This window comes from Vipera ursinii (genome assembly GCF_947247035.1).
Source record: "Vipera ursinii genome assembly, chromosome: 2".
Lineage (NCBI taxonomy): Eukaryota > Metazoa > Chordata > Lepidosauria > Squamata > Viperidae > Vipera > Vipera ursinii.
In genome coordinates, this window is record NC_139513.1 from 123876001 (window position 1) to 123891829 (window position 15829).

General features: G+C 38.2%; 1 protein-coding gene across 2 annotated transcripts in view; it reads right to left on the reverse strand.

Moving 5' to 3' along the window:
• The window catches only part of GPS1 (G protein pathway suppressor 1), a gene marked incomplete at its 5' end in the record, with an annotated part of 21479 nt that continues 5650 nt past the window's right edge, over nucleotides 1–15829 (reverse strand). For both annotated transcript variants that reach the window (XM_083353000.1, XM_083352999.1), the window contains 12 exons: nucleotides 1–1605; nucleotides 2702–2836; nucleotides 3564–3701; nucleotides 3831–3911; nucleotides 4710–4815; nucleotides 5275–5369; nucleotides 5620–5705; nucleotides 5970–6030; nucleotides 6551–6628; nucleotides 6916–7051; nucleotides 7944–8108; nucleotides 14249–14430. In XM_083353000.1, coding sequence (XP_083209126.1) covers nucleotides 1531–1605; nucleotides 2702–2836; nucleotides 3564–3701; nucleotides 3831–3911; nucleotides 4710–4815; nucleotides 5275–5369; nucleotides 5620–5705; nucleotides 5970–6030; nucleotides 6551–6628; nucleotides 6916–7051; nucleotides 7944–8108; nucleotides 14249–14430 — 1338 coding nt within the window. In that variant the 3' untranslated portion in view covers nucleotides 1–1530. The remainder of the gene's footprint in view (nucleotides 1606–2701; nucleotides 2837–3563; nucleotides 3702–3830; nucleotides 3912–4709; nucleotides 4816–5274; nucleotides 5370–5619; nucleotides 5706–5969; nucleotides 6031–6550; nucleotides 6629–6915; nucleotides 7052–7943; nucleotides 8109–14248; nucleotides 14431–15829) is intronic.

Below are 15829 nucleotides of genomic sequence, written 5' to 3' on the forward strand. Positions count from 1 at the left end.
TTAAGAAAAGTCAAGGTTTATATACTGCAGTGTCATCATTTGTTTTCAATACTGGGTTAAAATTGTTTATTTGGCTTAGGCAGTTTAGTTTAAGCTTGTCTAAAGTAATGATGTGCTTATTACATTATGCTATCTTCAGTGATTAGTTTTACCTGCTGTTTGTTTTGAAGTGGCCTTTAAGTCACACTATATACACACTGCCTTGATGTCTATGAGGAAAATTCAAAATATTTCAGCACTAAATGCCTATGGTGGCTTCTTTAAAGAAAGGTCAGGAAAGCTTACATATTTTGCAATGAAATATGTTAAATATTGTATAGTGCTACTTGTAACGCTCCCAAAAAATTATGTAGATTAAATATGGATCAACCGTCTCACTGATTTGTTTCTACACTTTTATAAAAATTGTATGGTATGACACACTAGGATTAAAGGGTCCACAAAAAGACGGATTCAATATCTAGGATCATAATTCAATCCTTAATTTCAGAATTGCACTCTTCAGATACCTGTACTAGAGTATAGTTGAGCTGAGTTTGTGGAGGAGAGCAAGAATTAATGCTCAGATCTGCAGTTATCATTGCAATTATGTTTTTAATGCATAGGAGAGAATGTGGTTTTAAACTAAACAACATTAACAGTGTCTGGGAAAAGTGGATAAATTGGCCAAGAGTTAGATCCAAATTTGTAACTGCTTCCTTGGGATGAACCCCAATGAACCCTAACCCCAAATGTAAGTAACTGTGGAACACTCAAACACTCAACCTACGCTTGTTAATGCAACACAATCGGACTCCACGCACCCCTCCTGTTATAAAGTAAATTAAAAAGGAAAGTAATAGTGCAGGCAGCCAGGCAGGTCCTGCCCAAGTGCAGAGGGAGACGATGCCATGTGTGTCTCCCCCCACCGCACCCCACTTGGGGCAGGGATTATCAAAGGAACCAACTATTCAACTGAGGTCTGGGGATGTGAAAACAAGCCAGAGCGCACACCCTTAAAAAAAAACCCCAGGAAGAACAGATTAAAATGGAGCTGATTCCAGGTGAATAAAAACACAGCCTCGAAGTGAATAAACGGAACGGATGCCTGCTTTCCTGTGATGCTGTCCAAGAGACTCTCAAGGTCTGAGACGATGCATTCGTACAAATGAGAAGTTCTGCACGAACACACATGTCCTCCAGATTCATGCTATTTATCTTTTACTGAACAAAAACAACAAAGCTCTTTTTGGCAGCTGAATGAAACCAAGATCAGCTTCTGTTTGTGAGAAACCCTGGGAAGGATAGGATGAAGCCAGCACTTGCAGGCTTGCATATTCTCAAAGGGCTGCATCTGACGAACGTTGTCCGTTCTAAAAGGAGTTCTCAGACTCTCAAAGCTTGCCTTCAACGGTCTTGCCCCCCCCGCCCCCCAGCCAGAGAGTCTGAAAGGCACCAAGGGACAGTCGATGTTGTGGATACTGGATACACATGGCCCTGGGTATGTGGGGCAGGGAGGGAAGGGACAGTCTTTTGCTGGCTCAGAGAGCTTCACATGTTGGTGCTCATCCGGGACTGGCTGTTTGCTGGAGTGAGTTCACCTTGGCTTCCTTCTCGTGGAGGAGACTGTAACAAGGCAAGAGAGAGACCCAAGGCCCAGTAAGTAATCAGCTAGGGGGAAAAAAGCTTCTCTCCCATTCCACAAGTTGCCACAGCCAGCAGGCAAGTGAAGAAAAACCCCCAAGGAGCCACAAACAGATCAATGGAATAATTAGGACTAAAAAATTAGACAGCATTTAGAGACATAGTTTTACTCCTTCAAGGAAAAATGGGGTAGTGGTAAAAGAACCCCACCTTTTGGGTTGTCTCACAAAATATAACACAGTTAAGGGAAACTGAGGACTTAGGGCCCCAGTCTCTCCTAAGGCTGGGCAAAACTTTTTGAAAGAAGGGTTTTGTAATGTGTGCAAGTGAAGCCCTCTTCCTCTGAACAGTTCAAGATGTTATGTCTATTGCTAGGGTCACACAACTACTTCAAAATCCACTCCCAGCTGCTTCTTTCAAATGCCTTGCATAGCCCTCTTCTCTTCCTGAATCTTTTCTGTAGATCTGCCAAGAAAAATCCACCTTTGGATTATGTTCATTTTGTCATTTCCTGCTGCAGGAACCACTGTGTGTGATACATAATAAAACAAAGACATTCATTGCTACAACATGTACAATGGACTCAAACCTAAGACACTTTTGAAGTGGAACTAGAGGGATTTGGGGAGTGAAAACTGCTATTTATCTTGAGGGCTAGACACCAGAGCTACAGTCAGAGGCAAAGTTCCTTATATCCCAATCTGGGGAGCCGGATTGAAAAAATGGCTATTGTCATCAGATCCACATGCGGATAAGTGTATTTGGCTTTTACAGAACAGAAAATGTGACCAGAAAGGACTTAGGCTTAATGCAGCAAAGTTCTTCTTACCTTCAAAGTAACTTTGTATTCAAATAATAAGATACTTCTAAGAAAGATGAAAGTCTTACCTAACCTGCTTGAGACCTTCAAATATTTAAACATCAGCTAAAATAATTCAGGAGATGCACAGGAACTACTTGCCCTCGTTCTGCTCATCAGCTCAGCTCAAATGCTCTCCTTGATATTTACATCAACAGCTGATGGATGCTGGCCCATGAAGATGCAAAGCCCTGGAGACGGCAGGGCATTTTTGCTCACCTTCACATGGATCTGATTACGCAGGACAGCAGCTCGTAGGATCATAGCTTTGGCGCGACGCTGAAACTCCTTTCCCATGAGTAGGGACTTTTCAAAGGTAGTACTGCGTTGGTCAACATCTCTGGCATACAAAATCTACAGAATAAGATTAGGTAGTGGGGGAGGAACAGAGACTATTCAGAGATGAAGAGGAGCAGCAAATGAGTGCCACAGGGTCTCTTAGTAACAAAAAGCAATAGCCCTTCTAGCATTTCTTGGGGAAATGAAATAGAGAAAAGCATCTTCTGAAGATTTAAAATTTAAATAATTTGTTTCTTTAAATAATTACTTAAACCAAAGCAGGGGTCCTTGTACCCAGGAGCTATACTGTGTACAATATCCAGATTCTTAACATTGGCTAAAATATTCTAGACCGCAGGTAGTCCTCAACTTACAACCATTTATTTAGAGACCTTTCAAAGTTACAACGGCACGGAAAAAAAGTGACGTATGACTGTTTTTCACACTTACAACCACTGCAGTATCCCTATGGTTACATGATCAAAATTTGGATGCGTGGCAACTGGCATGTATTTATGATGGTTGCAGTGTCCTTGGTCACTTTCTGCGATCTTCTGACAACTACAGTGATTCACTTAACAACTGTTAAGGCCAAGCAAGGTCATTGAATGAGGTAAAACTCATTTAACAACTGTCTTCCTCAGAGACAGAAAGGCTGGGATCAATTGTGGGGGCCTAATAAGTTGTGGACTGCCTTTCTGGCGTAATTACTACGTGCAGACAATTAAGTTTTTATTCTTTCCAGCCTGACATTGGCTTTCAGCAGTGGCCACTTAGGAGCACTTGTACGACCGGGACTCACCTTGCTGTGGGAGTCTATTCTGGCATTTATTAGCCCCTCTAGGATCAGCTGAGTGAGCTCATCCTCCAGAGCTGCCACAGTAGTGTTGAAAGCAGTGGCCATCTTGCGCATGTCTGCTGACACATAAGGGCTGAAATACTGGAAATAAAGGGAAAAGTCAAGAAAGAAACAGAGACAGGGAAATACCCTGAGAGTGACTCTGCACTGTATTCAGTGAAAAAAGGAACAAAGGACAGTCAAAATGCAGCCACAGGTAAAGACAGCTACCTGGATAAGGGCCCGATTTCGTATCTGGGTGTAAAGCGTTCTCACATGAGGTGCCAGGTACATATCCAATAGTAGGTTATCCTGTCCAGAATAGAAAGAAGAATGGACATAAAGCTTTCCAAAGCTTTGCTCTATAAAGGCAATCATTTCCAGTGTTTGCAAAATGTTACTAGTAAACAGAAAAGAAACACTGGATCTGCCTAATAAGATTTACCAAGGCACTGCCACATTTCTTTTGGAGTTACTGTAACATCCATTAATCTCTTTCTAACAATTTGCTACTAACCAGGGAGAACTGGAAGTAACTGTAATAACAGAGGAAAAGAATATCTAAAACTGTTAACTGTTTCCATGGTGTTTTCTGAACAAGCCAGTCTTAAAAAACCCACAAAAACCCAATAACGACATCCAAAGCATGCCAGGATAATTTTTTGAAAGAGACAGTAAGAAGACCAAAGACAAATCTTATACATGTAGCTGAACAGCTTTATATGGTCAGTCTCTTCCTCTAGCAACATTTATTTGCTTTCCTTTTTTTAAAAAAAAAGATATTTAATAGGAATCTGTGTATATCTATAAGAGTACATAGCTATAACGTATTTTTCTATTTTTCAGACTAAGCCTAATGGCTAGTAGCCTGTGATAACATTTTACCTGAACACACTGACACAGAACGTAGTTAAGGCTAACATGCAAGAAAGGCAGAAATTCTTGTACCCCCATATTATGACTTGATATTATCTCTGAAGTCTTTCATTTACCCCTTCCTAAGCCAGTCTTTCTTATGCTTCTGAGACAAGAGTAGCTTTGCCCAGTTAAGAAAGGGTTCTCACAGTTCAAATGCTGTTAAAACTAAAACACTAAAACTCCAGGACATACCTTCATCTCATCCAGCATCTTGAGACAGGAAGCATATTTTGATTCGTAGAACTTGAAGATGATGTCACGCACCTGTGGCTCTAGCTCTAAGAACAGTTTGAAGGAGCTGCAGATACAAAAGGATTCACACAACCCAGTCTAGTCATCATTTATGTCTCTTTCAAAGAGGGCAATTCTATTCAATGGAAAAGTCATTTTGATTGTGTGATCATTTCTACAAGGTTGTGAGTAACTACTGTCTCAAGAGCCAAAGGGAATGGCAGTGGAAAGGCATGACGGTCTAAAATCTGGACTCAGATCGGAGTAAGTCTATAATTCTTCATTCTGCCTTTTTTAAAATCACAGGTAGTCCTTGACAAATGACCATAATTGACCAGTCATGAGCACTTCCAGTACCAAGGAAAAGTAATCAGAGGAAATTAAAATTGAATATGGTGGATACAAGTTGAGGGAGACTACATAATCTCTTTCACTCTTGCCATTTGTCTGATCCCATTAATAAATCCACTAACATGTCCATTATAATTTAGTTTATTTCATCATCGAAGTTCCACAGATCATTTACCTGCTGGAGATGACATTACGTTGTAATTCTTGTCGGTCGAAAGTTGCTAGTGCACACAGGCCACCATATACAGCTACATTGCTAGGAGAGAGCAGCTGAAAAAAAAGAGAGACGAGACAGCCTCTAAAGAATAGAGATAAAGAGCCCAAGATTGCCTGAATCATTTCCCCAGGTCTCCAAGGAAAAGAAGAGGTGGCCTTCCCAGAAAAAAAAAACAAGGAGAAAAAAAAGTAGGCAATCTCTCCAGATTTAGCTTGGGAAAGGTCACAGATGGTCTCGTATGTGCCATTTCCTCCACATTAAACCCCACTGTTTTGCCAGCTCACATCTTTTCCACATCCTCACCTCAGGGAAGTCACAGTGATCAAATGAGGCCAAAAGGAAGCACTTTGCTGCCTGCTTGTACTTCCGGGCAGCTAGTTCAGCCAAGCCTGAGAATGAGATTTAAGTTACTCTTTTGTGCAGATGAATTGAAAAAAAGAGAAGGCTAGGGGTCACATAGAAACCTAAGGGACAGCCTCTTAAATTAATAATAGTGTCTAGGAATAAAGACTGACTTGGGTGGGGTGGGGTTGTGCAGTTACAATATAGAGAGAGAGATTGGAAAGGCAAATTTTGCTAGTACATTGCACTGCTTGGACACAATCATTACCACTAAGGGCAATATCAGTTAAGCAAGCAAACCATTTTCTCACCTGCGGCACATTTCAATTTGGTAAGGATGGCCTGTGTCTGACTGTCCCGTTCTCCTCTTTGCTAGACAGGAAGGAGGGAGAAAAATCAGCAAATGAGCAATATTATCTAGTTCATTCCATTAAGCTTTTCTGAGGAAGCAATTCTGTTCTTTTTTTTCCCCTTGGCATGGATCAAAAGCACATCTGAAAGGCAGATGCATCCATTCAAAGCTCTAAACAGGGATCATGTGCATAACAAAGTTATCATGTAAGCCAGTGAGGAAATTGAATCCCTGCTTCTTTTCATAAGGGAATCTGAACCTCATGTCTACTTCCAAGTTCATTATTAATTAAACAGCTCTAACAATCCTTCTACAAGTTAAAACAGTATGCAGCATCACAAAGGTACTATAGAGGACTCTATTTTATCAGGAGATCAAAACAGAGCAACTAAAGGCAAACAAAGAATTAGCACGATCTAGCAAATGACTAAATCAGAGTGAGCTAATTCCAAATTCCCATTTGCTTGGGAAAGTCAGTAGGTGATCTTGAGTCGATCATTGGAATGTATTGCAGCAGACAAGATGGAAAAAGCTTACTACCTCTGCAATCTCTGGCGTGGATTCTGCTTTGCTCACATAGCTCAGGACGTGGGACCAGTTTTGAAGATAAACACTGACCTGCAAAGAAACAAGCCCAAACATATCTGACAAGTTCTACTCTGTGCTGTAATTGTGAAAAGAGACCTTTTGGAGGAGTTGTAGTAGCCTACTATTACTGACTCATTGAGACGTCATGAAAAGCACTGATAGGAAAACTTGAAATTTGAAATGCAAAGATAGGAAAGGAAGGAAGGTTTATATGTTAATTACGAGTTGGGGGGGGGGAAAGCCTATCCTGAACAGATATTAAATTCTAGTAGTCTCCCCTCCCCAAATAAAGGACTGTGAGATAAATTGCTGTTTACCTTGATAACATTGAGGCACATGTTAATAACATGTTTTGCACTGGTGCAGTAATCACGAGCTCGTGAATAACATTTAAGGGCATTGCTGAGGTCTCCACAGTCAAGGTAATGATCTCCCAAGTCATCATGGCCTCTCCTAAAAGAAGGTATGTGTCAGCTATAAACAAATAAGTGTCAGAAATACATAATCCTAAACATTGTTTGCCCTTCTCCAAAAAGTCTAACTACTGGGTAACACATGGTGAAAAATGTTTTTGTGTATTTCTGGCAGATACTTAGCACCAGCATTTCCATAGAAAACTAAAAATGAGGATCAAATATACTTATTTATTATGCTTCTGTTACAAAACCTATTGTGCTTCATGGCTAAACAGTTCCATTGCCTCTTCTGAACATTTGCAAAACTATTCATAAGATACCATGAATAAGACCCACCATTGTTAAGGAATACAACTGTTATGCAGATTATCAGTCAACAAATGTATATTACATGAAGAAGAGTGTAAGATACATTGCAAAATCTGAGGGTGGGAATAAGTAGTAGCAGCATTAGGAAAAAATGCTGGGTCACAGACGGAAAAAAAATATTGGGAATAAGCGGTGTCTCTCACATGTTTAGAATAAAAATAGTATATTTCATGCTACATTCTGAAGGGTTCATAGAGGAGGGGCATTTCAGTGAGCAAATTATTAATTCTTGGAAATGAGAGAAAAACAGTTCAGTCATTCAATTTCCTTTCTCAAGACACATTTGAGAAATGTGACTACAGATTATGGAAAAACCTTTTCGTGTGAAAAGGAAATGTGTAGCATTTTCCACACAAATGGCTCCTTGTGGTTTTATTTCATGGCAATATGTATCAGAAAACTATAAACAATACATTCAAGAAAATGCCATTTGAAGAATATGCAGCCCATCAAATGATTCCAAAAGACACTTTAAAATGTTATTCTGGGATTAGTTTTACAAGTTCGTAACTACCAACTCCAATTTCTTTTGTTTTATTCGTTAATTTCCTTAGTATCACCTGATGCTTTCCTTGATTGAATTTCCTTTATAATTCTTAAGATCCGTGTCTAACTTTTCCAGTTTGAGAAGAGCTTTTTTGCGTGTAGCCTCAACCCACGCTGTGTCTAGAGGAGGGGGCTCTATCCCACCGTCTGGGACAGCGTCAGGTGTGTTCTGCAGCTCTCTGAAAAGAAAACAGTAGATACACAAAGTGTCCAGGGACACAGAATCATCTGTTACCTACAGATATAACAAAACCTATATACTGCCACAATCTACAAGAATTGAGAAGGATCGTAGTAATGCATTAGGAGTACAATCAATTGGCTCTAGACAATATTGATATTTTGAAGAGTGAAACTCTAAATTCAGAAAAGAAGTTCTGCTGATATATAGAACTCCCATAATGCCTTGCCACAGGCTGTGCTGAATGGGTTGATGGGAACTAAAATGGATGATGTATAGGAAAACTGCTACAGAGAGAAAAACAAGACAGATCTCTTTGTTTCACAATTTGAGGGAGGAATAGCAACATATCTGTGATTTAAGCAAAGAAGGTAAACAGGTACACTTCCGGTCCTGCGCAGTAGCGACTGGTCACGGGCTTACGGACCGTCAGACCCCCGTGGCCAACTTTTGTCCTGCCTGGAGACCCTAATGGGTCCAAGCCACCCTGGAGAGGCAGCAAAGACAGAAGGGTGCCCCAGCGACTCTGAAATGACGGTGGTCATTCCATTCGTCTTGGGGAAAGCCTTCTAACCCAATAGGAGAATGGCTGTATTTTATCGATCAGCCCAAGCTACTTGCAACTGGAGTCCAAAAGAACTAAGCAGCACTACAGTAAACAGCGTGCTTGAAACTGCGTGAGGAATCTGATTTTCTCTTTTCTATTCTACACTTAATTTCCTTGAAAAGCTCCCCAAGAAGCAAAATACCTCCGAAAGAGAAGGAGGGGGACTTCCGCCCCATCCTTATACCAACGGAAGCGGCGAATTAAAATTTCTTTGAAGGATCAAAATATATGGTAGTGAAATAAATTTATAAACTTTAAAGGTAAAATTTAACTATGGACAAGTTTAAGATTGTTGAATGGTTAAGACTCTCATTTTAAAGACCATTGTTCATATTGAAAAACTAAATAGATGCTGACACCTACTGGTGGATGAAGATTATGATAGCTATGATTTCCATAGAGAACTTGCCAAAACCTGGGAAAAGCTAATCTGTGTTTGTGACCTTCAAAACTTTAATAATAAAGAACAGCTGTGACAAAAAAAGACGACAATCTGGGCTGCAGACAAAGAGAGAATTATAAATTTTAGAAAAAAGTATCTTTTTTGAACTCTTTGGATTACAAATATCTATTTAACGGGGACTCTAAAGCTATTTGCAGATAAGAAGGAAAACTCCAACTTTTGGCCATCATGGTTCAGAGACATGTAGACAGAACATACCAAGAAAACATAAATACCTCTCAGGAGGAGATATATACTGCAATTAATTCAAATAACACTGAGTTCAAATCACAAAGAAATTCAAAATAACTTTGAAAATACAAATCAATCTATCTCTAAGTTAACTTTATAACAAAAAAACTTCCAGGAAATAACAACAGAAAAGAAGCAGACAAAACAAATAAGTGAACATAAAATTGAAAATAGAGACTCAAAGACGGAACTTAACAAAGCAAGAAAACATGATTTAAACCTAGTGGGGGAAAAATTACAAGAAATGGAAAAAAACAACTCTTCCCTTAAGACTACAAAATAAATCTGACAAAAAAAAATAGATTGGATAAAATGGAATGTAGAGATGTTGAAAACATCAGAGAGAAAGGAAGTGATAAGAGAAGCAAAGGAGGAGAAAAAGAAAAACATTTTCAAGAAACATGGAAAGGCAAAAGCCTCATATAAAGACACTTTATTTGATTTACTTCTTATACCTACAGCAACAGTCATGAATATATGGAAAAACTTTTTGTTTCAGCAAAACACATTGATCAAGAAAGATACTTGTCAAAGGAAAAAGATCAAAGTGAAAATTAAGAAAATAGATGATGTGATCTACCAGAGAGAATATTTTAAAAAAGAACCATTTGTTTGAATATGGTTAAAAAATAGAAAAGATTCTGAATACATATGTCCTTCTAAGAGAGATGAATTCCTTAAATAATACTGTATGCTTCTTCTCCTCTTTTTATTTCTTGATATAAGTAATATAATACTGCTGAAATGGCCTAGAATGTTTTAGATAATTCAATATGTCTGAATTAGGAAAATTATAATGTATAAAAAAGAAAAAAGTTTTGAATAAGAATTAAAGGATTAGATGACTAGGCACATTAAATGGAATATTTAAAAATTAAATATATTTTTAATCATGGTTAAAAAGAATAAGAAATTTTGGGAATGAATATATATATTTTGGGAATATATATATATATATCTTTATACACATATGACTGTGTATCATCTGACCCATCCACTGCGATAATTAAGTTCGCAGATGATACGACTGTGGTGGGTCTTATTACAGGTGGGGATGAGACAGCATACAGGGCGGAGGTACAAAAACTATCCATATGGTGTAGTAACAACAACTTGCACCTGAACATCGGCAAGACAAAAGAGATGGTGCTAGACTTCCGGAGAAAAAAGGAGGAACCTGCCCCACTTTACATCGGGGAGGACTGTGTGGAGAGAGTTTCCTCCTTTAAATTTCTGGGAGTCTACCTCTCTGAAGATCTGACCTGGAAAGTTAATACAACCCAGGTGGCCAGAAAGGCCCAACAGAGGCTTCACTTTCTCACGGTCTTGCGGAAGAACAAGGCAGAACAACGGCTAATGACCCTCTTTTACCAGTCTACCATAGAGAGCGTCCTCTCGTATGGTATTGTGGTTTGGTATGCTGGTCTGACAGCCGCAGACAGGAAAGTATTACAGAAGGTGGTGAGTACAGCACAAGACATTGTGGGCTGTCCCCTGACACCACTGGATGACATCGCCAGGGTTCGTTGCCTTGGAAGAGTGAGGAAAATTCTCAGGGATGACTCACACCCTGGACGGTATCTCTTTACTCTCCTACAATTGGGTAGGAGATACAGGAGTATAGCCAGCTGCACCAACAGGCTGAAAAATAGCTTTTATCTGTGGGCTGTTAGGCTTTTGAACGGGAAATAACTTTTATAAACTTTATGCAGAATTGACTTGCGAGGCCGGTGTGTGGTGCAATTAGCTCACATGGTGTAATAAGATGGAGGGTTTGTTGTCACTGTGAGTTGAGGGTGGGGGCACGAAGGGAGGCTCAGCCAATCTCAATGTATACATGGTTGTACTTTGACAATAAAGGTTCATTCATTATTAGCTTAGGAGGAATATATATTTTAACTAGTATTTTACTTTTTATGTTTCTTTACTCTTGGTTCTCTTTTCCTTTTCTTTACTGTTTTTACCTATTCTTTAAGAAATGTAAAAGTGTTGAGATGGTTTATATGGGAAAAATGGATTTAAATCTTTAAATGTAATTAACTGTTGAGAAAATCCTAACCAGCAAGAATACTTTGAACTTTATGGGAGAAACAAATCTAAATAAGGACTGTAACAGGATATAAAATGAGGCAACCAGAATGATTAGATAGAAAAGAAATATTATATTGATGTGAACATTATTTCTAGGAATATTGGGGGAAAAATCATATATGTAACTGTTATTTATCAAAATAATAAGAACTGTATTATTCCAAAGTTTGCAAAGAAGACATTTTGGGAAAAAGGGAAACATTTTGGGAAAAAGGGAAAAAGGGAAAGTTTGCAAAGAAGACATTTTGGGAAATTAACTAAATGTACTATGTGGATTACGGATTATAGAAACCAATTGTTAATGATTTTTCTTTACAAATGAAAACCCAGCAAACCCACTGTTTACCAACTATTAAGTGATTTATATTTTTTAAAAAATCAATAAAATATATGGGGAAAAAGAAGGTAAACAAAGAGCCAAGACAATCGAAAACGGAGTTTAGCAGCCTAACTATGCTCTACCTCCCGGCTAGGTGAGGTTTCATTTAAACAGCAAACATTCTCAGCTACACTTGATTCTAATGCCTGGTTCATCAAAATACCAGAAAGCAAATGAAAGGGCTCCTTTTCCACTGGTGCATGAATGGCTCTTAAGATGTAAAGGAGGGTCCCAAACTGAAACCATATGCAAGAGCTGAGCAAAGGCGATAGCCTTCTGGATACAGTCATCTGGCTAATTGGGGGCCTCTCTCAGGGCTTTCTACTTTTTATACATACACATGGTACGGCAAAATGTCCGTGGGAATGGAATTTGGCGATAACAGTCCTAACTGAAAACGTAAGTGTTCCACCTTCAATTTCAATGCAGCCAAATACCTGAGACAGACTGCAGTATCTAAATATAGATAAGGTAGGATGTTAGCACAATTTAACATTTTACCAACAGTTGACTTTGAAGTATAAGAGAATATCTTACAATTAGCAGCTTTGCCCATGCAGAATGGATAATGGTGAGAAAGTTGCTCATTTTCTTCTGAACTGCCCCTTTTATAAGGATATTTATGCATGCTATTAGGAAATTCTCCAGAGCATCCAGACTTATTATCTTTAACTTCCATTATCTAAAAGGCACAATATAGTCTCCCGGAATGCTTTTCAATTTTGCTATATTACCTACAGATATCAAAAAGGGGCACGTGCTTGTTTTAGGGAAAACTGTATGAAATCTGTGCTGTAGTATTTTGTATCTATTAGATCTTGTGTTAGAAATGATAATTTACATCCTATAGTTTGTTGCACATTAATTATAAATTATAAATGTTAGTTTTAAAAGACCAGAATAAAAAACTTTCATAAGTTAATACTTTTATAGATTTTATAGATATAATATTCATAATCCATGCAATACTTAATTCATGTCATTCATATCTGCATGAATGATTTATTACATTTAACTGTAATTTACCGTATTTTCCGGCGTATAAAACGACTGGGCGTATAAGACGACCCCCTACATTTCCTGTTAAATTATAGGGTTTGGGCTATACTCGCTGTATAAGACGAGTATAAGCACACCAAATAAAAATTAAAAAACATCAGATTTGATTTTAATATGGTAATTTTAATTCAAATGCTTATGACATGCAGGTACTTAGTAGGAAAACTGTCACTTATAAACATAAGGCTGTTTGTCATCAAACATGTAAACATAGAACAGTGCAAATGGATTAAACTTTTCCTAATTCACTCTAAAGCTTTCCCTGCGCAGAGCCTTAAGTAACACCAGCTACCTGCAATTAGTGCAGGTTCGCATCCCACCAGGCTCAAGGTTGACTCAGCCTTCCATCCTTCCGAGGTAGGTAAAATGAGGACCCAGATTGTTGGGGGCAATAAGCTGACTTTGTAATAATGCTGCTTGGGGGGGGAGCCCTAATAAGCAGGCATATACATAGAATGAAGGCTATTGCTAAGCACATTGATTTGTGCTTTAAATTGTAAGCTGCCCTGAGTCTTCGGAGAAGGGCGGGATATAAATGGGATTAAAAAAAAAAAAACAAATGGGAGATCCGCTCCAGGTTTTCCAGTCAGCCCACCCAGTTCCTGAGTCAAATGTGTCCTTCGAGCTAAGCAGCTGCTCTGACTGCTGCATTTCCCACCTGCCTTTCAAGTTTGGATAGACTACAGCTGCTCTTCAACTTTAGAAGGAAAGACGCCCAGACCTCAGCCTGTAAAAAATCACAGACTGCAGCTTCTTCTCCAATTGGTCCCGCTTTCCCTGCGCAGACAAAATGGGGGATCCGCTCCAGGTTTTCCAGCCAGCCCTGTACCTAAAGTTTCAGCACCCAGCTTATAAGACGACCCCTGACTTTTGAGAAGATTTTCATGGCTTAAAAAGTCATCTTATATGCCGGAAAATACGGTATCTTGCTGTATGCTGGTTATTCTCTCTGTCTCTCTCTCTGTCTCCGTCTCTCTCTCTCTCTCTGTGTGTGTGTGTGTGTGTGTGTGTGTATGTATATAAATACACACACAGATATAGTTATAGTTGATTGACGCAAAGTACTATATACATAGTAATATACATATATATACCTATCTACCTACCTACCTACATATGGCAAGGTGTTCAAAAATACTTGATACACACACACACACATATATATACATATATACATACATACACACACACACACACACACCACACACACACATATATATATACATACATACATATATAAAATAAATAAATAAATAAAAAACTATGCATCCCCTACAAGCCTCTCAAGACTCTTCTTCATCTTAGTACCTGGTAGCTTCAGTCAATTTTCGGTGAATCTCCTCATAAACATCCACATTGAATGTTCTTTGGACAAATGAGAGTGCCATCTTCAGGGCTTCCACTCGCAGCTGTGGGCAATGGTCAGCAATGAACTGCAGTCTCTCAATCCTCATCAGGCCACTGTAACTTGCTGCATACTGCTCCAGATCCTGAATGCCCCAGCCAAAATGAAGAGATCATAGATTGTAGTGAGTACTAGCCCAACTATTAGGCTCCTTGCATTTGTAGTCCAATAACTATAGAGGAAACATAGAGTTCCTAGCTCTAGATCCTGAAGCATGCATGAATCATTCTTGGATATTTTTGTTTTTTAATGACAATTATCTAAATTGTACATTTTTGTTACATTCTATAATCTGTGGAACAGATATCTATGCATCAACGTTCTTTGTAGAATTAATGCACTGGATCATATCATACTATATACATTGTTTTTTATCTCCAAAAAGAAAAAAAAAGTAATAACTGGGCTCACTAAAGAAGCTGGTAAAACAATACACCTATTTTATTCCCACAACAACTTTGTGAGCTATGGTGGGCTGAGATAGAATGACTGACCCAAAGTCAATCAGCTTTTGTGGCTAAGGATGAAGAGACTTGAGCTAAGATTTTTCTACTCCTAGCCAAGTTCTTAACCTCTATGCTGTAAAAGCTTGTATGATGATGACTCTCCCCAAGACTGCAGAGCAGACAAGGAAGAACTAGTTAAGTACAGTTACCGCAGTAATAAATGATTTTTCTCTCTTGAGGCAATAGACGTTGGTAATTTTATTCCCAATATGGGGTTAATCCCGACCTATTCCATAGGGCTACTGTAAGGTTTATAATCAAAAGCACTACCTAAATATAAGAATTTGTTTTAAACTTACAACTCAAGCACTGATAGTTATATGAGATATGACAAGTGAATAGCACCATCAGTCTCAAAAAGTTAAGCTGGCTGATACTTGTAAGACTGAAAGCTGAAAAAGCCTTCTGGAAGAAGGCAATGGCAACCTATTTCCCTATTTTCCCTATTTCCTATTTCCCTACTGGTTTCACTAACACAGGTATCTTTTTAAAAAAGTTTATTAGTTTATATAGGGTTAAAGGGGGGGGGGGTAAGGGAATGGGAATTTGGAATAGGGTACAGGAGAGTTTGTGGGTGAGGGTTGAGGTTTCCCCAAAAAACATTCATTATTTGGCAAACAGCATATTGTCTGGGTAAATATATATATATATATATATATATATATATATATATATATATATATATATATATATATATATATATATATATATACACACATATATATATATATATATATATATATACACATATATATATATACATATATATATATACATATATATATATACATATATATATATACATATATATATAAAAGTAATAAAGCTAATAATTAATAACAATGAATGTATCTTAAGGTCTCCTAATAGTTAAGCTCCACTCAAAAGTCACTTTATCAATAGAAGAAGAGGAAAACGGTGGACTGTTTTTGTTACACAATGTGAAAGTTTCTAGCACTTGTAATTCAATTCCCCCTC